At 46.0% G+C, this 24711-nt stretch overlaps 1 protein-coding gene across 1 annotated transcript; it reads right to left on the bottom strand.

Annotated features, from left to right (window-relative positions):
• Nucleotides 1-10988: 10988 nt before the first annotated feature.
• Nucleotides 10989-14972, bottom strand: gjz1 (gap junction protein zeta 1). Its single transcript, XM_063057349.1, has 2 exons — nt 14962-14972; nt 10989-13891 (listed from the first exon to the last, which is right to left on the bottom strand). Exon 2 carries the CDS (start codon nt 13889-13891, stop codon nt 13268-13270), a length of 624 nt encoding a protein of 207 aa, XP_062913419.1. The 5' UTR covers nt 14962-14972; the 3' UTR covers nt 10989-13267.
• Between the last annotated feature and the right edge of the window lie 9739 nt (nt 14973-24711).

The following is a 24711-nucleotide window of genomic DNA, read 5'->3' as shown; positions in this document are numbered from 1 at the left end:
AACTCCTAAAAGATAAAAGTCAATTTTATATTCATGGAAATAAAGCAGGTAAACTATTGGCTGATCAAATTAAAACCTTTAGAGCTAAACAACAGATTAAAGAAATATGCAAAGCTAATGGTGATAGGACAACTGATTATTGAGAAATAAATAATACTTTCAGAGAATTTTACTCTAAACTTTATAGTTCTGAATCTTTTAAGGATGATACTGTAATGAACAATATTTTTCTTTTTCAATCTTTTTATTAATTTCAGCATCATTAACATTACAGAAAATAGATACAGAGAAATTGGGATTACATTATTGATAAATAGTTCATACAAGTATGAACTAAATTGACACATAATTAATGAGCCTCCCAAAATCTCAAAAAGTACAAATATAATATAGGAAAATATAAAGTGAAAATATAAAAATATCATAAAAAAAGAAAAAAAAATCTAAACCAACTAGTAAAAAACTAAACTAAAGGAAAAAAAAGAAAAAGAATGGGCTATTATGATATCTCAGTTAAAACCATTAGTGTCGTTAACTCTACTCCTCTCCCCGTATATTGAAGTAACAAAATAGAACTGGAAAGGGTCAAATTACATCATGTGAAAGTATTGAATAAATGGTCTCCAAATCTTTTCAAATTTAATAGAAGGGTCATAAATGAAGCCTCTATTTTTTTCTAAATTTAAACAAGACATAGTTTGAGAAAACCATTGAAATGTAGTAGGAGGATTAATCTCTTTCCAATTCAATAATATGCATCTTCTAGCCATTAGTGTAACAAAAGCAATCATCCAACAAGCTGAGGAGATCAGATGCCGTTGTTCTATCATTGGTAAACCAAAGATTGCAGCAATAGGATGAGGTTGTAGATCAATATTCAAAACAAATATCAAAGATGTCATCCCAGTATTTCTTCAGCAAAGGACATGACCAAAACATATGAGTTAATGAAGCTATCTCAGAGTGACATCTATCACATACAGGATTTATATGAGAGTGATAACGAGCTAATTTATCCTTGGACATATCAGCCCTGTGTACTACTTCAAACTGTATCAATGCATGTTTAGCGCATATAAAGGAATAGTTAACTAACTGAAAGATTTTTTGCCATTTCTCTGTAAGTAAAATAAGCTTAAGTTCCCATTCCCAGTCGTTCTTAATTGAATTCGATACATCTGGATTTATTTTCATAATCATATTATAAATAATTGCTATTGAACCTTTCTGAAAAGGATTTAAATCTAGAATTCTTTCCATTATACCCGAAGAATATGAAATCGGAAAGGTAATAAGAACAGTATTTAAGAAGTATCTAATCTGTAAGTATCTAAAGAAATGGGATCTAGGTAATTTATATTTATTAGATAACTGTTCAAAAGACATGAAACAATTATCCAAAAATAAATCCGAAAATTGTATTATACCTTTTGTTTTCCAGACTAGATAGGCTTGATCCAAAAAAGAGGGTTGAAAAAGAAAATTGGATAGAATAGGGCTTGCTAAAATAAATTGATTCAATCCGAAAAATTTTCAAAACTGAAACCATATTCGAAGAGTATATTTAACTATTGGGTTATCCATATGTTTATCCAATTTAGAAAAATCAAAGGGGAGTGTGGTCCCTAAAATAGAGCCCAATGAAAACACTGAAACAGATTTATATTCAAGATTAACCCATTGTGGACTTGAAACTGTGTCCCAGTTCTATGGCCAGAATTTTAAATAACAAATATTACTTGCCCAGTAATAAAACCTAAAGTTCGGCAATGCTAAACCGTCCTCCTTTTTGGGCTTCTGTAAGTACCTTTTACCTAGTGTAGGATTTTAATTCTGCCACATGTACGAAGAAATTTTTGAATCAACATTATCAAAAAAGGATTTTGGGATAAAAATTGGCAATGCTTGAAATAAATATAGAAACTTAAGTAAAATCATCATCTTGACAGTGTTGACCTGACCAATTAAAGACAACAGCATTGGTAACCATTTAGTAAATAAACATTTAATCTGATCAAATAAAGGAAAAAAATTAGCCTTTAATAAATCCTTATGCTTCTTGGTGATTTTTACTCCTAAGTAAGTAATCAGTAACTAATCTAAATGGTAAGCATTTATAATTTGGAACCTGCATATTTAACGGAAAAATTTCACTCCTATTAAGATTCAGTTTGTAGCCAGAAAATTTACTAAACTTAGCCAACAAAGATAAAATTGCAGGAATGGATTTTTCTGGGTCAGAAATATATAGTTATAAATCACCTGCGTATAATGATAACTTATGTACCTCATTCCCACGAATCATACCAAAAATATTTCGTGAATCTCGGATAGCAATTGCTAAAGGTTCTAAAATGATGTCAAATAATAAAGGACTTAAAGGACAACCCTGTCTAGTACCACGAAATAATCAAAAAATGGAGATCTTTGATTATTAGTAAAAAACGAAGCTAGAGAAGTATGATATATCAATTTAATCCAAGATATAAATATCGGACTGAAATTAAATTTCTCAAGCATACTGAATAAATATCGCCATTCAACTCTGTCAAAGACTTTCTCAGCATCTAATGAAATGACACATTTGGAGCTCTAAGTGAAGGAGTATAAACAATATTCATTAATCTCCTAATGAAGATGAATAATGATTTTTAATAAATCCAGTTTGATCCTCAGAAATAATTTGAGGTAATACCTTTTCTAACCTAGATGCTAATATTTTAGAAAAAATCTTAGAATCTACGTTCAATAAGGATATCGGTCTATAATAGATTAGATTTAGATTAGATTAGATTCAACTTTGTTGTTATTGTGCCGAGTACACATACAAAGCCAATGAAGTGCATTTAGCATCAGACCAGAAATGCAAAGAATAGTGTTATTTAAAAAATAACTGTGAGTAAAAAAAGTGCTACAGCACACAAATATAAAAATACTGAGACAGTACAATACGGATGCAATACTGCTTAGCGCTGTGATGAGAGGTTCAGTAGTGTCACAGCCTCAGGGAAGAAGCTCTTCCTGTGCCTGCTGGTGCGGGAGCGGAGGCTCCTGTAGCACCTACCAGATGGGAGGAGAGTAAAGAGTCCATGGTTAGGGTGAGATGCATCCCTGATAATGCTTTCCACCCTGCCCAGGCAGCATTTATGGTAGATGTTCTCAATGGTGGGCAATTAGGTGCCGATAGTCACTGGGCAATTTTCACCATACGCTGGAGTGCTTTGCGGTCCGATGTGGGACAATTGCCAAACCACACTGAGATGCAGTTGGTGAGTATGTTCTCAATGGTACAGCGGTAAAAGTCCGTCAGTATCCTGGGACAGAGGTGAGTTTTCTTCATGCTCCGCAGGAAATAAAGGCACTGTTGCACCTTTTTGATCAGGATGGAGGAGTTCAGGGACCAGGTGAGATCCTCGGAAATGTGGACACCAAGGAATTTGAAGCTTGATACACGCTCCACTACAGTTCCTTTGATGTAGATGGGGAAGTGAGTGTGACTCCTGGCAAGCCTGAAGTCCACAATGATCTCCTTGGTCTTCTGGGTGTTAAGGGCCAGATTGTTGTCGGCACACCACGCAGCCAGTTGCTGGACCTCATCCCTATATGCCATCTCGTCATCCCCTCTGATCAGACCAACAACCGTGGTGTCGTCTGCAAACTTGATTATGGAGTTAGAACCATGTACAGGAATGCAGATGATGCACATTCAGTAGGATCCTTATTTTTTTAAATTAGGGAAATAGAGGTTCCATAAAATGATTGTGGTAGTTTACCTATACTAATTGCGTCTTTAAAAACTCTGCACAACCAAGGGGAAAGAATGGAAGAGAAAGACTTTAAAAATTCTACTGTATAGCCATCTGGACTGGGTGATTTGCCAGAATTCATTGAAGAAGTAGCACTCTTTATTCCTTCATAGACAATAGGTATTTCTAATTTTAAACATTCTTCCGGCATCAATTTCGGAAAGTTCAATTACCTTAAAAAGTCATACATCTCATTGGGATCATGAGGGAATTCTGACTGATATAAAGATGTATAAAATTCTTGAAAAGATTTATTTATCTCATTATGATCAACTGTCAAAGTATCATCAGGTTTACGAATCTTAGTAATTTGATGTTTGACCAAAGCTGTTTTTAATTGATTAGCTAATAATTTACCAGATTTATCACTGTGTATATAAAACTCACTTCTTGCTTTCATTACTTGGTTTTCAATTGACGATGTTAAGAGTAGACTATGCTCCATTTGAAGTTCAACTCTCTGTTTGTAGAGCTCCTCATTAGGAGCAATGACATATTTTTTATCAATGTCTTTGATCTTATCAACCAACACAAGTAGTTCATTCTTAATACGTTAATTTCAATCCAGCAGAGTAGGAAATAATCTGACCACAGATATATGCTTTAAACGTGTCCCATATAAACCCACTGGAAATTTCATCCGTAGCATTAGTTAAAAAAAGAATCAATCTGATCCTTAATAAATCTTACAAAATCTGAATCGTGAAGCAAATTAGAAATAAAACGCCATTGTCTAATATTAGAAGATATGTCCGTTAACTTGATAGAGAGATTCAATGGTGCATGATCAGAAATGGCAATAATGTCATAGTTACAATCAATCACGGATGGAATTATACAACAGTATAATCAACCTTTTGGTATGTGAAGAGTTAACCAAAGTGTAAACTCATGAAAGCAGAAGAGGAACCAGCATTTGGAAAGGAAATGGAAGTTATGACACTGCAGACATTTTTGTAGTTCTAAATTAGCCCAATTGAAAAACAATCTAATAGTGAAGGTCCCCCTGCTCACCACCCAAAAAAACCCAGAACTAAGCCAAGAAAAGGCCAGAAAGCTAACTAACACTAAATCTACCCTCATTTCTCCAGAAGGGAGCTCACAAAATATACGTTGGTAAGAAGACCACCTAAAATCCAAAACAGAAGAAAAACTACACTATAACAACGAAAAAGACAAAAATTTAACAGATACAATAAAATAAAATACCTTCTCATTATATTTTCTGAAATAATAATAGAAAAGAGACACCAATACATATTATTAAATATTGAATATTTGTAAGGGAGAATAGTTAAATGAGAAAAAAGTGTCATCAGGAAAAAGAAAAGTATTATGGGAAGAGGAACCCAAAAAGATGGCGGAATAAAAAAAAACAAAATGTACAGTATTGTGGGAAGAAGAAGACATCATGGTTATACGAAAGAAAGAAAAACACATGATATTCCCCCTCATAGAATAAAAGATTTAAAATTCAACCGATAACAAATGTTTCAGAGATAATAAATTCATAAATTAACAAATTAAAAGAAGAAAAAAAATGAATCTGCCGATAAAGGAAAAATTAGGTAAAATATGAAAAATAACAACGCTACCAATCAAAACCAGAAATCTTAGACTTATAAAGATCAACCTTCATAAATGAACACTTGGTTTTGAAAAAAGATGAAAAATCAAAACCAGTATTACAGGAGTTGTACATTAGTTAGTTAATAACTCACCTCCTTCTACCTTAGGCCACGAACTTATCAATCACCCCACTGAGCTATTAACTTCAAACTTCCTGCATAATCACTCAAAGAGTTAAACTGCATGTGCATGCAACGAGAGCTGTATAACTCATCTCCTTCTACCTTAGGCCATGAACTTATCAATCACCCCTTCTGCGGGCACTTTCTGGAGGTCCAAGATCTGTATGCTCTACGACCGCTGGACTAAATGTGTAAATGTAGGAGGGGACTATGTTGAAAGATAAATATGCTAGGTTTTCTAAAATTGAGTCCTTCTACCTTAGGCCATGAACTTATCAATCACCCATCGTAGATAATTGGAGTTTGTGTTTTTCTGTCTCATCGAACAGGATCCGAAGCCTACAGTTTTAATGAAACAATAATTTTTGAATTATTCACATAACTCCAGAATACTCCCTAACATGCTCTCCTCTTGGGTTCTGGATGGAAATCTATCTCAGGAAGGCCAAATTTTAAGGAGGATCTAATTAAGTAGGGTAGAAAAAATGCCCTTCATTTCAGATTCTTCCTCAGTTACTAAATAATCATGTCTCTCTGTGTATCTACATCTACACTATCATCCCTAAATGGCTATTTACAAATCTAAGCAGGGATGGCAATAAAATGTTCCAGAAATGTGATCTCATCCTCCTCTTGACATGATTCTCACTGTCTCCTGTTCCTGCTTGAGGCTGCTGTCTCTGTGCAGACCATGTTGTCTGTTCTATGGATCATACATGTTCACTGTCCCTGTACTGCCCATGTTATTTTTCCCTTTTCCTGAATCTCTGATAGGACATGCTCTACTCAGTGTGTCTATCCCCAGGCTGTTCCCTCACTGCTTGGACACACCCAGATATCTGCAGGAAGCTCCACTCCCTCAATCTCAAGAACCTTGGGCTCATTTCTCTCTGCCCTCGTTGTTTCACCCCCTGCACAGATAATGTAAGTCACCTCTCCAGTTGTGAGCAAGGGTAGATACAGATGTCCACTAACATATCACATTGCCGACTTCCTAATAAACCTCTTGCATACATCCGTACGTAATCACATATGCTCATCGAGATTGCCACCAGCCACTTGTATCACCTGGATGTTGTCTTCATTAGCTCGATGATTCGGTTGAGAGTCAAATCAAACAGAGAGAGTGCTGTCATTTTTACTTGTTCTGGTGAATAACTCTCACACCTTTTTCCCTTTTTAGAACACTGCCTCCAAATATGGCCTGAGAGGCCACAGCTGTACTATATCATCTCCTTTACCCTTCTATGTCTATTCTGGCAGTTCCTTAATAGGTACCCTGTTTGTTGGCAAGCCCCCTGTGTCTTCACAGAAGCTACATCCACTACAAATACTTTATGACTTATCTTCCTCCTCTGGTCTATTTCACTGGCCCATGATACTATCACTGCTATCCCCAAATCTTAAACTGCCTGGTGGGCTGAGCTCAGGCCATCACTCAGCATTTTTAGAAAGACAGGATCATCCTTCCCTGGATTGTCCAATCCTGAGTACTCTTCAGATGCTCAATATTTACACTCTATATAATCCATTGAAGGTTCATCAGTTCTCTAATCCACTGATGTTAACATTCCCCAGTTATTCTTATCTCCCCCCAGTTGCTGCCTCATTGCCCCTTAAGGCAATTTTATTTCTCTTCATTGCTGGCATTCCCACCATATATCATCCCACACTCCCTGTCTCACATATTCCTCGCGTATTTTACTTTTACCAACACATGTATATTTTTGGGTGCATCTAGTGAATTTCTTCAAGCTTGCACCAGAATTCCGAATTGCCACAAGCAACTTTAAGTAAAAGCAGCTTTGAAAGAAAAGGCAAACAAGAGAAAATCTGCAGATGCTGGAGATCCAAGCAACATATACAAAATGCTGGAGGAAGTCAGGAGGCCAGGCAGCATCTATGGAAAAGAGTACAGTCAACATTTCGGGCTGAGACCTTTCAGCAGGACTGGTGAAAGAAAGATGAAGAGGAGAGTTAAAAGGTGGGGAGAGGGCAGGGGAAACACAAGATGATAGGTGAAACTGGGAGGGAGAGGGATGAAGTAAAGAGCTGGGAAGTTGATTGGTGAAAGAGATAATGGGCTGGAGAAGAGGGAATCTAATAGCAGAAGACTAAAGGCCATGGAAGAAAGAAAAGGGGGGAACGCCAAAGGGAGGCGATGGGCAGGAAAGGAGATAAGGTGAGAGAGGGAAAAGAGGATGGGGAATGGTGAAGGGTCAGGGGGTAGGTTATTACTAGAAGTTCAAGGAATCGATTTTCATGCCATCAGGTTGGAGGCTACCCAGACGGAATATAAGGTATTGTTCCTCCAACGTGAGTGTGGTCTTATCGCAACAGTAGAGGAGGTGATGGATAGACATATCGGAATGGGAATGGGAAATAAAATGGGTGGCCACTGGGAGATCCCACTTTTTCTGGCAGATGGAGTGTAGGTGCTCAGCAAAGCGGTCTCCCAATTTACGTCGGGTCTCACCAAAATACAGGAGGTCACACCGGGAGCACCGAATAGAGTACTCCAACAGACTCCCAACAGTGTCACCTCACCTGGAAGGACTGTTTAGGGCCCTGAATGGTAGTGAGGGTGGAGGCTAGGGGCAGGTGTAACGCTTGTTCCACTTGCAAGGATAAGTGCCAGGAGGGAGATCAGTGGGGAGGGATGAATACACAAGAGATGCAGTTGAGGGCAGCGTTGCTGGTGGAGGAAGGGAAGCCCCTAACTTTGAATAAGGAAGACACCTCCTTCATTCTGGAATGAAAAGCCTCGTCCTGAGAACAGATGCAGTGGAGGTGGAGGAATTGAGAGAAGTGGACGGCGTTTTACAAGTAACAGGGTGGGAAGAAGTATAGTCCAGATAGTTGTGAGAGTCTGTGGGTTTATAATAAACATCAGTAGATAAGCTGTTTCTGCTTCTACCCAGGGGTCAAGGGTTTCTGGGTTGTGGTAATGAATGCTAAGGGCTGGCTGGAGTTGTCAGGACTTTCAACCTGCTGTTGTCTGTCCTCAGAAGGTGCTATTCCAACAGATATACCTCTGTATAACCTCTCCATCAAATATTTCCACACTAATTCCCATATTAAGCAAAATATAAGGGATGACTAAAAAATAAATAGTACATACTTAAAACCACAGAGTACTTACTCAGGAATCTTCTACTTCTCTGTTGCTGAACTCATGATACCTGTTGTATATTAGTCTGTTACCCCAGAAGTTTAAAACTTACTCTTAAGACTCACAAGTATACTGCTCTCCATTATCCCAAATGAGAAATGTCTGGGACTTTATACACACGCACACACACACACACCCACACACACACACCACTTTTTTTATCTACCAGTTCAGCTCTCCACCATGTTCTTTGGTACTTCATGATCTGAACAGATCTAAGTGTGGTTGCTATTCTGAAAAAATACTGCTTAAGTCTCCTTAGGCTGCTTAAGTTGCTGACCACACTGTGGGTCATCAATGTATCCCAGACAAGCCCCCAAATGTTGTGAGTGTGGTTGAAGTCAGTGGAGAGACACTGAAGCTGCTGATGCAGAAGTCTTTATTCATCACAACAAGCAGGCATTCTTCTAGAGACATTCATGGTAGAGTCTCACAAACTCAAAGTATGTTACATTTTTATACTCTTATGATCTATGGTAACAGTAGGTGATCCAATACAATTTCAATAGTTACAATGGCGTTGTTTACTTCAATACTTTGGGTTGACAATGCTTCCTTTGAGTTTCATATCTACAGTGAGAGACCCCTCTGAATGTTCAAATAGCTTTGCTGGAACAAACTAATTGACACAGACATTATTAGTCTGGTCTGCAAGCTTCCTTGGACTTGTTTAGAAGGGTGCAAATTACTAATATTAAACCCATAGTTGCCTAGAGGAATGCAAGCCCATTAAGACTGCTGAACAGATCCTGACCCGGACCTCCAAATATCCAGACCTGCATCTCGTTTTTTTTGCACGACCTTACTTTCCATTTTTATATTTTCTATTTATGATTTATAATCTAAATTTTTAATATTTACTATCCATTCGTAATCCAGGGAGCGGGAAGCGCAGAATCAAATATCGCTATGATGATTTATGTTCTAGTATCAATGGTTTGACGACAATAAAGTATAAAGTATACAACCCCATTACCTTAACACCTAGCTCAGGGGTCCCCAACCTTTTTAAATATTTAACCGGTTTAATATTGATGATATTCTTGCGGACCGGCCAACAGGGGGGGCGGGGGAGGGTTCAAGTTCAATAGTGCGTGACAGGGAATGAGGAAAGGTGCAGCTGACTCATATCGTTTCATATCACCAAATCATATTGTTTCCTCGCGGCCCGGTAGCACATCATTGCGGCCCGGTAGTTGGGGACCACTGACCTAGCTGATGCATATGCAAACATCCCACAGTCACCGTTTGCAAATCATATCTTTTTGTCTCTAGGTCAGCCTGTGCTTTTAACTTCAGTTTACTGCTTGCAGTTTATAATAAGAACTGAAGGCTGGTTCTTCCTTGAATTAATATCTGCTATGTTCACATAACTGCAGGATACTCCGTAAAATACATGTTAGTAGGGAAGTGGTGTTAGGTAGATTGAAGGGATTGAAGGCAGATAAATCCCCAGGGCCAGATGGTCTGCATCCTAGAGTGCTTAAGGAAGTAGCCCAAGAAATAGTGGATGCATTACTGATAATTTTTCAAAACTCGTTAGATTCTGGACTAGTTCCTGAGGATTGGAGGGTGGCTGATGTTAATGTGACCTCGCTTTTTAAAAAAGGAGGGAGAGAGAAACCGGGGAATTATAGACCGGTTAGCCTAACGTCGGTGGTGGGGAAACTGCTGGAGTCAGTTATCAAGGATGTGATAACAGCACATTTGGAAAGCGGTGAAATGATCGGACAAAGTCAGCATGGATTTGTGAAAGGAAAATCATGTCTGACGAATCTCATAGAATTTTTTGAGGATGTAACTAGTAGAGCGGATAGGGGAGAACCAGTGGATGTGGTATATTTGGATTTTCAAAAGGCTTTTGACAAGGTCCCACACAGGAGATTAGTGTGCAAACTTAAAGCACACGGTATTGGGGGTAAGATATTGGTGTGGGTGGAGAATTGGTTAGCAGACAGGAAGCAAAGAGTGGGAATAAACGGGACCTTTTCAGAATGGCAGGCGGTGACTAGTGGGGTACCGCAAGGCTCAGTGCTGGGACCCCAGTTGTTTACAATATATATTAATGACTTGGATGAGGGAATTAAATGCAGCATCTCCAAGTTTGCGGATGACACGAAGCTGGGTGGCAGTGTTAGCAGTGAGGAGGATGCTAAGAGGATGCAGGGTGACTTGGATAGGTTGGGTGAGTGGGCAAATTCATGGCAGATGCAATTTAATATGGATAAATGTGAAGTTATCCACTTTGGTGGCAAAAATAGGAAAACAGATTATTATCTGAATGGTGGCGGATTAGGAAAAGGGGAGGTGCAACGAGACCTGGGTGTCATTATACACCAGTCATTAAAAGTGGGCATGCAGGTACAGCAAGCGGTGAAAAAGGCGAACGGTATGCTGGCATTTATAGCAAGAGGATTCGAGTACAGGAGCAGGAAGGTACTACTGCAGTTGTACAAGGCCTTGGTGAGACCACACCTGGAGTATTGTGTGCAGTTTTGGTCCCCTAATCTGAGGAAAGACATCCTTGCCATAGAGGGAGTACAAAGAAGGTTCACCAAATTGATTCCTGGGATGGCCGGACTTTCGTATGAAGAAAGACTGGATGAACTGGGCTTGTACTCGTTGGAATTTAGGAGATTGAGGGGGGATCTGATTGAAACGTATAAGATCCTAAAGGGATTGGACAGGCTAGATGCAGGAAGATTGTTCCCGATGTTGGGGAAGTCCAGAACGAGGGGCCACGGTTTGAGGATAAAGGGGAAGCCTTTTAGGACCGAGATTAGGAAAAACTTCTTCACACAGAGAGTGGTGAATCTGTGGAATTCTCTGCCACAGGAAACTGTTGAGCCCAGTTCATTGGCTATATTTAAGAGGGAGTTAGGTATGGCCCTTGTGGCTACGGGGGTCAGGGGGTATGGAGGGAAGGCTGGGGCGGGGTTCTGAGTTGGATGATCAGCCATGATCATAATAAATGGCGGTGCAGGCTCGAAGGGCCGAATGGCCTACTCCTGCACCTATTTTCTATGTTTTCTGTTTTCTATTCCCGGGATCTTTCTCATGAACCTTCTCTGGACTCTCTCCAATGGCAGCACATCCTTTCTTTGATAAAGGGCTCAAAACTGCTCACTATGCTCCAAGTAAAGTCTAACCAATGCCTAATAACACCTCTGTGTTACTGTACTATATATCCTTGACTTTACATTCTAGCCTTCTCAAATTATGTTATTATTGCAGTTGCCTTCCACACCACTGACACAACCTGCAAGTTAGCCTTTATGGAATTTCTCTTTCAGCAGACAATATCCCTGCTGACACTGGCAGAGCAACTTCTGTCAAAAATTCACAACCTCATTTCCCACATCCGGAAGGACATGTCAAGAGACACTAAAGATACCTGTAGCCACATTCAAATGGAGACTCTACTTGAGAGTCACCCTGCTTTGAGTTTCCACCCAGTGACAAAAGAAATACTCCACAAGGAGCAACGTGGTATAAAACAGACAGAGAACACAAACTCTATGCTTGTGATGTCGTATCAAATATACGTATTGATTGATTGTTGCCTTAGCAATAATGTTATATGCAATTCAGGCTATTGATTGGTGCTTTGTATCAATATCCAATCGATGCTACTGATTCGTTGTCAACTTTGTCCATGACACCATATCCAATGCTAATTGGTTGTCCGCCTTGCTCATGATGCAATATCCAAAGTCGTGCCACCGACTCGTATTCACCCATTCTCCCCAGAAAGGTCGCCCCATGGAGTCCACTGATTGATAACTTCCTCAAGGACAGAGTCACGTCGATCCCAAATTCGTTCGTGCAGGACCTGTGAGCTGCTTGCAGAGGGGAATTTGGTGAAGACGATGGAAGGGGAGGGGGTGTGTGGGGCTGGGAGGAGGTGGGAGAAGGAAAGTGGTGAGTTAGGGATGGCAGAGGAGTGGGACAGGAGAAAGGAAATTGAGGGGGAGAGGAGGGGAGTAGGAGTAAATGAGAGGGAGAACTCAGAGAGGGAGGGGGTAAGAGGAAAAGATGTAAAGAAAATAGGGGAATGGAGGAAAAGATAGGACTGGGAGGGATAAAAGGAAGGAGGGAAACAAAGAGGAAAGTAGGGAGGGAAAGGGGCAGGATTAGGGAGGGAGCAAGAGGCAAAGAATAGGAGAGTGAGAGGGAGGAAGGGGTAGTAAAATGGAGAGAGAGGAAAAGAGGGAAAGAGATTGGGATGGAGGGAGGACAGAAGGAGAGGGAAAGTGTGGGAGAGGAATTGGGAGGGTGGATTGAGGAAAGGAAAGGGAGGGCAAGGGGAGAGGGAGAGGCATGGGTAGGGAAAGGCAGATAAGGAGAAGGAAGGCAGGGAAGAAAGGGGGAGAGCAAGATGGATAGAGTGAGAGAGAGAGGTACAGAGAGAAGAAAGTTGGAGCAAGGGTGAGAGGAGGAGAGGGAGAGATTGAGGGTGAGGGAGGGACAGAGAGAGGGTGGGAAAGAGGGGTTGTGAGAGGGAGAAGGAGCAGAAGAACATCCCCAGCTCCCCTCCCTCAGGCCTGCCTCCCAGCCTGGCCCAGCAGCACAGCTCCAGCACAGAGCAGACCGGCCAGCAAGTTCAAGGCAGAGGTGAAGCCCAGGGCAGCCATGGCTCCCACCTTCTCAGCCCAGCCCTCCAGCCAGCAGTGGACAGTAGCATCAGAAGTGTTTAACCACTCACAGATGGCAGGCAGCTGGCAATCCAGAGGCCAGGTCTGGGGCAACTGCACACCAGCCAGCAGGCCCAGCAGACCGGCCTCCACTAGGGCTAGCATGAGGCTACAGCAGGCCAATGCTGCAGGAGGCGGAGAACCTCCATGGCCAAGAGAACTTCCCTCAATCGGTGGAGATAGCAGATAGAGACAGCCAACAGGGAGGACAACCAGCAGGAAGCCCAGGTCCCAAGCAGAGGCCATAGGGAAGGGAAAGCGGGCCTCAAAGCAGGCAGAGTTGCAGAAAGGGTCCAGCGTGACATTGCAGAGGAAGTGAGACTGGAAGTCAGTCCATGCACGGCCTGCCACTAGCAGGGAAGCGAGGCGCAAGCCCAGTAGGCCCAACCAGGGCGCCATCCCTTGCCGGGAGCCTAGTGAGGCCAGTGCGGCAGCTGCCAGCCGGCTGTAGGCCACGATAGCCGCCATCTGAGAGGTGGTTGCGTGGGTGGGAGAGCGGGATGGAGGGATATGGGAAGGGAGAGAGGGGTAAGGGGGTGAGAGGGGTGGGGATGGAGAGTGGATAGGAAGAGGGAAAGAGACGAGGGGAAGGAGGTGAGGGAGGGACAGAGGGAAGATAAGAGAGATAGTGGTCAACAAGAAGGCTAACAGAACATTAGGCATAAAAGTCCCAGGCTGCATTTCAGACTTATGAGTAATGTAAAGGAAATAGAGTTTTCAGGTGAGGGAAAGGGACAGAGATGGGTTAGGAAGGAGGGTGCTGAGAGAGGTGCACAAGAGAGAGGGGAGACTAGAACCTCCCAACCTCGCCACAATAACAAAGCCCCAGGCTCTGTTTTTGGCCTACTTCCCAAGCACAAGAGGTCTGAGAGTTGGAGATGAGGGAGGGGACAGGGGAGGGAGAGCAGGGCAGAGAAGATAGTGACCCGATGGCATAGATTGGGGAGGGAGGGAGTAAGTAGGGCCAGGGAGAGGGAGAGAGTGAACTCTGGGTAAGAGCAGACGGGGATACACAGATCCAGGCCCAGGGAGCGAAGTGGGGCATTGGTGTTTTACGGGGAATAGGGAAGAGAGAGGGGTTGGAGAGAGACAAGGTTGGGGGGTAAAGGAGAGAAGAGGGAAACGGGGAAAGGGGGATGAGAGAGGAAGGGGAGGGAAAGTCATGGGGAAAGGGGGGCAAGGAGAGTTGGGGAGGAGGGAGGTGTGTGATAAGGAAAATAGGGAGGCACAGTCAGAGAGACTGGTACATGGTGAGAAGAAGGGGAGGGGAAGATGGGGATAGGCCAAAAATGAAATGAAAAGCAATGAGGAGGAGACAGGAATGGACAAGGAAGGAGAGATCACTGCCACTATACCCTATCACATTGAATCCTCTCACTTGCTCCTGCTGTTTGTACCCTTTCCCTCCCCCATCTCTCCCACACAACTCCCTCCGTCTGCCCTCTCCACCCCTCCACCAGCCCTTCATTCAATCCCATCCCTGCTGCCGTCTGCCCCCATGTTTTGCCCCAAGGCCTTCTCTTCATCCTCTGACTTACCTCTATCCAACTTCCCGATATTCTCCAGTCCTTGCTCTCATAGCCTGACCTCACTTCCTTCCTCTCTGATCTCCTCGCCTCAGCCCTTGGACCTAGACCACTTCTGCTCACTGTATAAACCACTTCCTTCTCCATAACCCTCACTCATCTGACTTACCCTGTCAGCCAGAGCCGGTCTGTCTGCTAGACTCTAGATCTTTCTCTTTCATTTCTCTCTCTCTCATCTCTCTCTCTCTTCAACCTCTACCCCTCTCTCACCCTCTTAATTTTCCCAACTCTCCCCTCTTGCTAACATTCTCCCTTTCTCACATCTCCTCTTTCTCAATCCCCACTTGTGGTAAACCATGTATATATGTTGTAACTGGGTTACCTGTCTGGACACACCGCTCTGCTGACTGCCCCTGTGGCTCCTCCCACAGACCCCTGAATAAAGGCGACTGGGCCTTGGCTCCTCCTCTCAGCCCAGGGGCAGACACTCAGCATGCTGGCGGTCACATTTTACTGCGAATAAAAGCCTTTCAGTATTTACTTCCAGTCTTTTGGAGTTATTGATGGTGCATCAATTTTCACCCCTCCTTTTTTAAAAGAGTCCCGCGGGGTGAAGTGACTGACAATATTAACAACAAGTATATTTACAGGTCAAGTCTATCAGGCGGTCGAGTCCGTCGCTGTGATCAACGTAGCACCGGCGGTAATTGCACCGGCGACGGCGGTTGTGCTGGCTCCGGCCTGACTTGAGGTGTCAGCACGTTAGGCGTTGTTAATCCCTCGTGCGTGTGCGTTGCGCCCGGTATGGGAGTGTCGTTTGGTGTCTGTGTAGGGCTTGGAGTGCACGGTGTCTGGTAGGTATATACATCGGTGGATATGGGGTTAATAGTCACCATGCAGCCCGGTGCTCCTGCGGGCACCAGGTCCCGGATGGAGACCGTGTCCTCCCGCCCATCAGGTAAAACCACATAGGAGAGTATTTATTGTTCCTCACATGTTTCCGGAGCAGGACTGGCCCCGAGGACGTCAGCCAAGATGGTAGGGTGGTTCCAGTGGTCGACTTTCTGGGAAAAGAAAAGAGCCGCTCATGAGGTGTGGCATTGGTGGCTGTGCATAACAGGGAGCGGATGGAATGGAGTGCCTCGGGAAGGACCTCCTGCCAGCGGGAGACCGGCAGTCCCTTTGACCTGAGGGCTAAGAGTGTGGCTTTCCACACTGTGCCATTCTCCTTCTCCACCTGTCCATTCCCCCGGGGATTATAGCTCGTGGTCCTACTGGTTGCAATTCCTCTAGCCAGTAGATATTGGCGCAGCTCGTCACTCATAAATGAGGACCCTCTGTCACTGTGGATATAGCATGGGTATCCGAACAGAGTGAAGAGCTTGCGCAGGGCTTTTATAACTGACGTGGTAGTGGTGTTGGGGCAGAGGATGACGAAGGGGAACCGCGAGTACTCGTCGATAACGTTAAGAAAGTACACATTGTGGTCGGTGGAGGGAAGGAAGCCCTTAAAGTCAACACTCAGTCGCTCAAAGGGGCGGGTGGCCTTGATGAGTTGTGCCTTTTCGGGTCGGTAGAAGTGCGGTTTGCACTCTGCGCAGACTTGGCAGTCCCTAGTCATCGTCCTGATCTCCTCAAGGGAGTAAGGCACGTTCCGGGCTTTCACGAACTGGAAAAGCTGGGTGACTCCGGGTGGCAAAGGTCTACATGTAGGGCGTATAGCTGGTCGATCTGCGCGCTGGCGCATGTTCCCCAGGGTAGGACATCGGAGGGCTCATTGAACTTCCCAGGCCTGTACATGATGTCATAGTTGTAGGTGGAGAGTTCGATTCTCCACCTCAGAATTTTATCATTTTTGATTTTGCCCCTCTGTTGGTTACTAAACATGAATACGACTGAGCGCTGGCCAGTTAGCAGGGTGAACCTTTTGCCAGCGAGATAGTACCTCCAGTGCCTTATAGCTTCCACTATGGCCTGGGCCTCTTTCTCCACTGCGGAGTGCCAAATTTCAGGGCCTTGAAGGGTACGGGAGAAGAACGCCACTGGTCTTCCTGCCTGGTTGAGGTTAGCAGCCAGCGCAAAGTCGGAGGCGTCACTCTCTACTTGGAAGGGAATGGCCTCATCCACCGCATCCATTGCTGCTTTGGTAATGTCCCCTTTTATGCGGCTGAAGGCCGCGTGGGCCTCGGCAGAGAGGGGGAATGTGGTGGACTTGACCAGGGGGCGGGCCTTGTCTGCGTAGTTAGAGACCCATTGCGCGTAATATGAAAAGAAGCCCAGGCACCTTTTGAGGGCTCTGAGCGTGTTGGGAAGAGGGAGTTCCAACAGGGGGCACATACAGTCGGGATCAGGGCCAATGACTCCGTTCTCCACGACACACCCAAGGATAGCAAGTCGGGTGGTTCCGAACACACACTTGTCCTTATTATAGTGAGATTGAAAGCTTTGGCCGCTTGCAGAAATTTTTGGAGGTTGTTGTCGTGATCCTGCCAATCGTGACCGCAGATGGTGATGTTATCCAGATATGGGAACGTGGCCTTCAGTTGGCACTGGTCCACCATCCGGTCCATTGCCCTCTGGAAGACAGATACAGCATTCATGACACCGAAGGGGACGCGCAGGAAGTGATAAAGTCTGCCGTCCACCTCATAGGCAGTGTAAGGGCGGTCCTCCCGGCGGATGGGGAGCTGATGGTAAGCGGATTTTAGGTCTATGGTTGAGTACACCTTGTACTGTGCTATCTGATTGACCATATCCGCGATGTGGGGTAGAGGGTACGCGTCGAGCTGCGTGAACCTATTGATGGTCTGGCTATAGTCCACGACCATCCTATTTTTCCCCCCGTTCCGAAAAACGACCACCTGCGCCCTCCAAGGACTTGTGCTTGCCTCAATGACCCCCCCCCGAGCAGCCGCTGCACCTCTATCTTAACGAAGGCTCTGTCCCCCGCGCTGTACCTCCTGATTTTAGTTGTCACAGGTTTACAGTCGGGGGTCAGGTTGGCGAAAAGCGGTGGGGGAGGGATCTTGAGGGTGGAGAGGCCGCAAGTGGTGTCGGTAGTGTGGCAGTTGGCATGATGTTGGGTGGGATGTGCGGGTCGGTGTGTGTGTGTGGTCAGTAGCGGGGTATGTGACGTATCCCTGCAAAACTGGGGATTTATGACAGTAATTGGTGGGAGGGGCCCATCATACTTCATTGTCACGCTTTTCAGGTGGCTCTGGAAGTCGAGCCCCAATAGCACAGGGCACACAGTCGAGGCAAGACCAGTAACATGGCGGCGTGCAGGCAAGATGTCGGTAGACAAGATGGCCACCCCCATGTCTCGCACGTGGTGGCAGCGTGCAGGGAAGATGGTGGTAGGGAAGATAGCGACCCCCCCCCCCCCATGTATCGCAAGCAGTGCTGCTCAATCTCGCTCGCGGTTTGGACTTACAGACCTTGGCGAAGTGGCCCTTCTTTCCGCAGCTGGAGCAGGTAGCTTCTCGGACCGGGCAGCGTTTCCGGGGGTGCTTCTCGAGTCCGCAGAAGTAGCACTTCATGGACTTGTGACTGGCGGCAGCCGAGGTCAATTCGCCGGCGGGGTCTGTGGCACCCACGAGGCCATTGGAGGAATTGCGTGCCTGGAGAGCCTCAGAGTTGTGCAGAGCAGCCTCCAGCGTGTCGGCCAGCTCGGTCGCCAAACGTAAGGTAAGATCAGCTTTTTCCAGCAGCCGCTGGCGCACATACACTGACCTGGTCCCCGTGACGAAGGCGTCTCTCACTAGGAGCTCCGCATGCTGTTCTGCTGTCAGTTCTTGGCAGCCGCAGGTCCGTACAAGGGTCCGTAGTGCCCGGACAAACTCAGCACTCGATTCCCCAGGCCGCTGTTGCCGTGTCGCTAAGCGATGCTACACGTAGATGCTGTTTACCAGCCGCAGGTATTGTCCTTTGAGTGCGCTCATCGCGCATCATAGCTCGGCTGGTCTCTGATCATCGAGTAGACCCGTGGACTGACCCTGGAAAGGAGAACTCTGCGCTTTGCTGTGGAGTCGGTCACTTTAATCTCCTCTAGGTACGATTCGAAGCAAGCCAGCCAGAGCTCGAAAGCGTTTCCAGCTTCAGGTGTTTGTGGGTCGAGGTCTAACTTGTTGGGACTCAAAGCATGTTCCATGCTTTAAAATTACTGCGACTAAAATTGATGCACCATCAATAACTCCAAAAGACTGGAAGTAGAGTAAATACTGAAAAGATTTTATTCGCAGTAAGATGTAACCTTCAGCATGCTGAGTGTCTGCCCCTGGACTGAGAGGAGGAGCCAAGGCCCAGTCGCCTTTATTCAGGGGTCTGTGGGAGGAGCCACACAGGCAGTCAGCAGAGCGGCGTGTCCAGACAGGTAACCCAATTACAACATATATATATAGTTTACCACACCACTCTCTGTAATCCCCATTCTCTCACTCCCCCACCCTCTCAGGATCTCTAATTCCCCTCACTCTCTCAGCCCCCTGCCTCTCTCCCCATCCCTCTCTTTCATCCATCTCTCAACACACTTTACTCTTCCCTCCTATTTCTTATCTTCTCTCCTACTCACTCTCCCCCATTTGTCTAATCTTCCCCACCCCCCTCCCACAGTGTAGACTGAGAGGGTCTGGGTGTGTTCTTCATGAAGTGCAGGAGGCTGAGGGAGAAGCGAGATGAGTCATAAACACTAGTGAGTGACCACCTGGAGAGAGGTGGGAATGAGCGGGTGGAGAGGGATGGAGGTAGGAGAAGGAAAGAAGGGAGGGAAGAGGGAGAGAGAGGGGAGTGGAGAGAAAAGGAGGGGGAGAGGGGGGAGGGAGAAGGGAGGAAGGGCAAGGAGGGGAGAGAGGTGGTGAGAGGGGAGAGGGGGAGAAAGGGGAGAGAGGGGGAAGATAAGAGAGGGGGAGAGGAAAGAGGTGGAGAGGGAGAGAGGGGGGAGAGGGGACAGGGGAGTGGGGGAAGGGAAGGAGGAGGGAGGAGGGGGAGACAGGGAAAAGAGTGGGGAGGAAGAGGGGAGTAGAGGGAGGAGGGAGGGGAAAAGGGGGAGAAAATGGAGAGAAAGGGGAGATAGTGGAGAGAAGGGAGAGAGGGGAGGGTAGAGGAGAGAAGGGAGAGGAGAGAGGAGGAGGAGGGAAGAGGAGGGGAGGGGAGGAGTGAAGAAAGGGAGGAGGGGAGGTGGAGGGAGAGGGGGAGGGACAGTGGGAGAAGGGGAAGAAGAGGGGAGGGAGAGGGGAGGGTAAGAGGGGGAGAGGGGGAGGAGGGGATAGAGGTAGAGAGGGAAGGGAGGGAGGGAGAAGGGAAGGAGAAGGGAGGGGAGAGGAGGGGAAGGAAGTAGAGAGAGGGGAGAAAGGGGGATAAAGGATGAGGTGGGGATGCGGTAGAGAGGAGAAAGGAGAGAGACAGGAGGGAGGAGGGGAGAGAAGAGGGAGAGAGGGAAGAGGAAGGGGAGAGAGGGAGGGGAGAGAGAGGGAGAGAGGACAGAGTAGGGGAGATGGGGAGGGAGGGGAGAGGGAGAGTGGGGAAGAGGGAGAGAGGGGTAGAGAGGGAGGCAAGGGGAGGAAGAGTGAGGGTGGAGGAAGGGGAGAGAGGGGAGAGGGGTTGAGGGGAGGGAGAAGAGGGAGGGGGAGGAGAGAGGGAGAGAGGGAGGAGAGAGGGGAGAGGGGAAGGGAGAGAGGGAGAGGAGAGAGGGAGGGGGAGTGAGAGAGGGAGAGGGGAGAGGGAGGAACGGAGGGAGGTGGAGCGAGAAGAGAGACAGGGGGTGGGGGGAGAGAGAGAAGAGAGAGTTGGTGAGGGAAGGGGAAGGGGAAGGGGGAAGGGGGAGACAGAGTAGAGAGAGGGAGAGAGAAGGGGAGAGGGGTGAGGGGGAGAGAGAGGAGAGAGGGAGGGAGAGGAGAGAGGGAGGGGAGTGAGGGGGGGGACGAAGGGAGGGGGAGAGAGGAGAGAGACGGGGTGAGGGGGAGAGAGAGAAGGGAGAGTTGGTGAGGGAAGGGGAAGGGGAAGGGGAAGGGGGAGACAGAGTAGAGAGAGGGAGAGAGAAGGGGAGAGGGGTGAGGGGGAGAGAGAGGAGAGAGGGAGGGAGAGGAGAGAGGGAGGGGAGTGAGAGAGGGAGGGGGGACGAAGGGAGGGGGAGAGAGGAGATAGACGGGGTGAGGGGGAGAGAGAGAAGAGAGAGGGGGTGAGGGAAGGGGAAGGGGAAGGGGAGACAGAGTAGAGAGAGGGAGAGAGAAGGGGAGAGGGGTGAGGGGGAGAGAGAGGAGAGAGGGAGGGAGAGGAGAGAGGGAGGGGAGTGAGAGAGGGAGGGGGGACGAAGGGAGGGGGAGAGAAGAGAGAGACGGGGTGAGGGGGAGAGAGAGAAGAGAGAGGGGGTGAGGGAAGGGGAAGGGGAAGGGGAGACAGAGTAGAGAGAGGGAGAGAGAAGGGGAGAGGGGGTGAGGGGGAGGGAGTGGGAGAGAGTGAAGGGAGAGGGGAGGGAGGGGAGGGGTAGTGAGAGGGAGAGAGGGGGAAAGGGGGAGGGAGGTGGAGAGAGGGAGGGTAGGGAAGAGAGTGAGGGGAAGGAAGGGAGGGATCGACAGGGAGAGAGGGTGGGAGGGATGGAGATGGATGAAGGTGGGAGTAGGAAGAAGTGAATGAGGGAGGAAGCTATGCCTATCAGTTGTTGTTTAGGGGCAGAAGGAAGGTTTGTGGATTCTGAAACCACCCCATGCCCAGGAACTGACACTGTTGGGTGTAGGGTCAGCGGCTCCCTGACCAGTACGGTGAGTGAGAGTGTGAAGGGAAGGGAGGTGACCCATCGTGAGAGCCCACTCAGAGGAGGAGGTCAGGTTCTTACCTTGGAGGTGGCCTGAGATCCCAGCTCGGAGTATATGACCTGCCTCCCAGATCTCAGTCTGAATAAGGAGGAGTGTGGGAGAGGACAAAGAGGATGGTAATACCTGACTCCTTCTGCCCCACCCCTCTATACTCTGTTCCTCTCACAAATAAGAAAGTCTGCAATTGCTGGACATACTCTTTTCCATATATGCTGTCTTGCCTTCTGAGTTCCTCCAGCATTGTGTATGTGTTCCTCTGTTGTCTGAGAGAAAAGTTCCAGCTTCGAACATCGGATGGAAATCAGGATTGAGGAGTGGTGTTGCTATTTAAAAGAAAACAGTTGTGGAAGGTCTCAGCCCGAAATATCGATCGTTGAATCATTTCCATAGATGCTGCCTGGCCTGCTGAGTTCCTCCAGCATTTTGTGTCTGTTGCTGTGGAATTATTCGTTGCAATCTATTTGGTCCTAACCTGTTCAGATGGTGGTTGTACAATCTTTTTGGATGTAATCAGTTTGGCCGCGATCAACTTAATTGTTGGATCAATCTTTATGATTGTGATCTGTTTGGTTGCCAGAGCAATCTATTTGGCTGTAATCTATCAATATTTCGAGATCGCGGTCAAAGTGATAATAGTAGCTACGAATTAAAATCAAATCAAAACAATGGCCAAAGTCACGAAACTATGTGCAGAACCTCTGGTCACATGTGAACAGATAACTGGGGGTTTGAGCTCTGACCTAAATTGGAAATTTAGATTTGATAATGTTAAAAAAATTCCAGAGGAAATATACCATCAATGTGAAGTGCCTCTTTGATGATATTGTGAAAGTATAGAGTGAGATCAGGAAACTGACTTCTGGTAAAACGAAGACCGCCAGGGGGTGGTAACTTTAATAACGCAGTTAAGAAAGTGCAAGCGCACTGGCAGTAAATCAAATTCGTGAGTTTATGGAGCAAGTAAATAACTGAAATAGTCAATTAGGGAAGGAAAAAGAAATGCACATTAAGCTACAAAAACAGCATTTTGCGTTCAGTAAAAAGTCTAAAGAGCAATTTTCTGAACAGGTGAGAGAGCAACACAATAAACATAATGGCCTCAAAGTGAAACGTGCGGGACTGAATCAATGGGACGGCAGAGCCGGGACCTTTAGTGGGCAGGCCTGACAGTGAATATACTTAGGTCAGAACACTTATAGAGCAGAGAAAAGTACAGCAGAGAAGCGGGCCCTTCGGCCCATCTAGTCCGTGCCAAACCATTTAAACTGCCTACTCCCGTCGACTCGCACTAGGACCATAGCCCCCATACCCCTACGATCTATGTACCGATCAAAACTTCTTTTAAACATTCAAATGGAGCTCACCTGCGCTGACAGCTCATTCCACACTCTCACGACCCTCTGAGTGAAGAAGTTTCCCCTCATGTTCCTCTTCAACTTTTCACCTTTCACCCATAACTCATGATCTCTAGTTGTACTCCCACCCAACCTCAGTGGAAAAAGCCTGCTTGCATTTACACTATCTATAGCCCTCATAATTTTGTATACCTCTATCAAATGTCCTTTTAATCTTCTATACTCCAAGGAATAAAGACCAAACCTGTTCAATCTTTCCTTTTAAATCAAGTCTCCAGATCCAGCAAAATTCTTGTAATTTTTCCCTGTACTCTTTCAAGGTAGATGACCAAAACTGCACACAGTACTCCAAATTAGAGCTCACCAATGTCCTACACACCTTCAACATAACATCCCATCATGTGTACTCAATACTTCGAATGATGAAGGCCAATGTGCCAAAAGCCCTCTTAAAACTCTATGTACCTGTGACGCTACTACAACAAATTATGGACCTGCATTCCAAGATCTCTTTCTTCTACCACTCTCCTCAGTGCCCTACCATTCACTGTGTAAGACCTGGTTGGTCTTACCAAAGTGCAACACCTCGCGCTTTTCTGAATTAAATTCTATCTGTCATTTTTCAGCCCATTTTCTCCAGCTGGTCTAGATCCCGGTGCAAGACATAATAGCCTTCCTCACTGTCCACTACACCCCCAATCTTGGTGTCATCTGCAAATCTGCTGATTCAGTTAACCACATTATCATCCAGATCTTTGATATAGATGACAAATAACAACGTGCCCAGTACTGATCCCTGTGGCACTCCACTAGTCACAGGCCTCCAGTCAGAGTGGCAATCATCTTCTACCACTCTCCGGTTTCTCCCACAAACCTAATGTCTAATCTAGTTTACGATCTCATCTTGAATGTTGGTGGTGAATTTGTGGAATTTGTTGCCACATGCAGCTGTGGAGGCCGGGTATTGGGTGTATTGAAGGCAGAGATTGATAGGTTCTTGATTGGACATGGCATCAAAGGTTACTGGGGTTGAGGAGGAGTTAAAAAAAGGATCAGTCATGATTGAATGGCGGAGCAGACTTGATGGGTCAGATGGCCTAATTCTGCTCCTATGTCTTATGGTCATACAGCCTTATGTTATTTTGCCTCAGTCTTCACTCTGAAAGACACTAGCAGTATAGTGGAAATTCCAGGTGTCGGGTATGAAGTGTGTGAAGTTACCATTACAAGGGAGAGCGCGCCTGGGAAACTGAAAGATCTGAAGGTAAACAGAACCAGATGGTGTACACCCCAAAGTTCTGAAAGAAGTGGCTGAAGAAATTGTGGAGGCACTAGTAATGATCCTTCAAGAATCACTAGGTTCTGGAATAGTCTGGAAGACTGGAAAATCGCAAATGTCATTCCACGCTTCAAGAAGGGAGAGAACTCCTCCAGTTCCATACACACTTTTCCACTGTCACACTTGATTGGTCCTATTCTCTCACGTCTTATCCTCTTGCTCTTCACGTACTTGTAGAATGCCTTGGGGTTTTCCTTAATCCTGTCCGCCAAGGCCTTCTCATGGCCCCTTCTAGTTCTCCTAATTTCATTCTTAAGCT

This window comes from Mobula hypostoma, chromosome 9, assembly GCF_963921235.1.
Source record: "Mobula hypostoma chromosome 9, sMobHyp1.1, whole genome shotgun sequence".
Classification (NCBI taxonomy): domain Eukaryota; kingdom Metazoa; phylum Chordata; class Chondrichthyes; order Myliobatiformes; family Myliobatidae; genus Mobula; species Mobula hypostoma.
The sequence above is the reverse complement of the archived record's forward strand: the minus strand, read 5'-3'. Positions and strand labels throughout refer to the sequence as shown.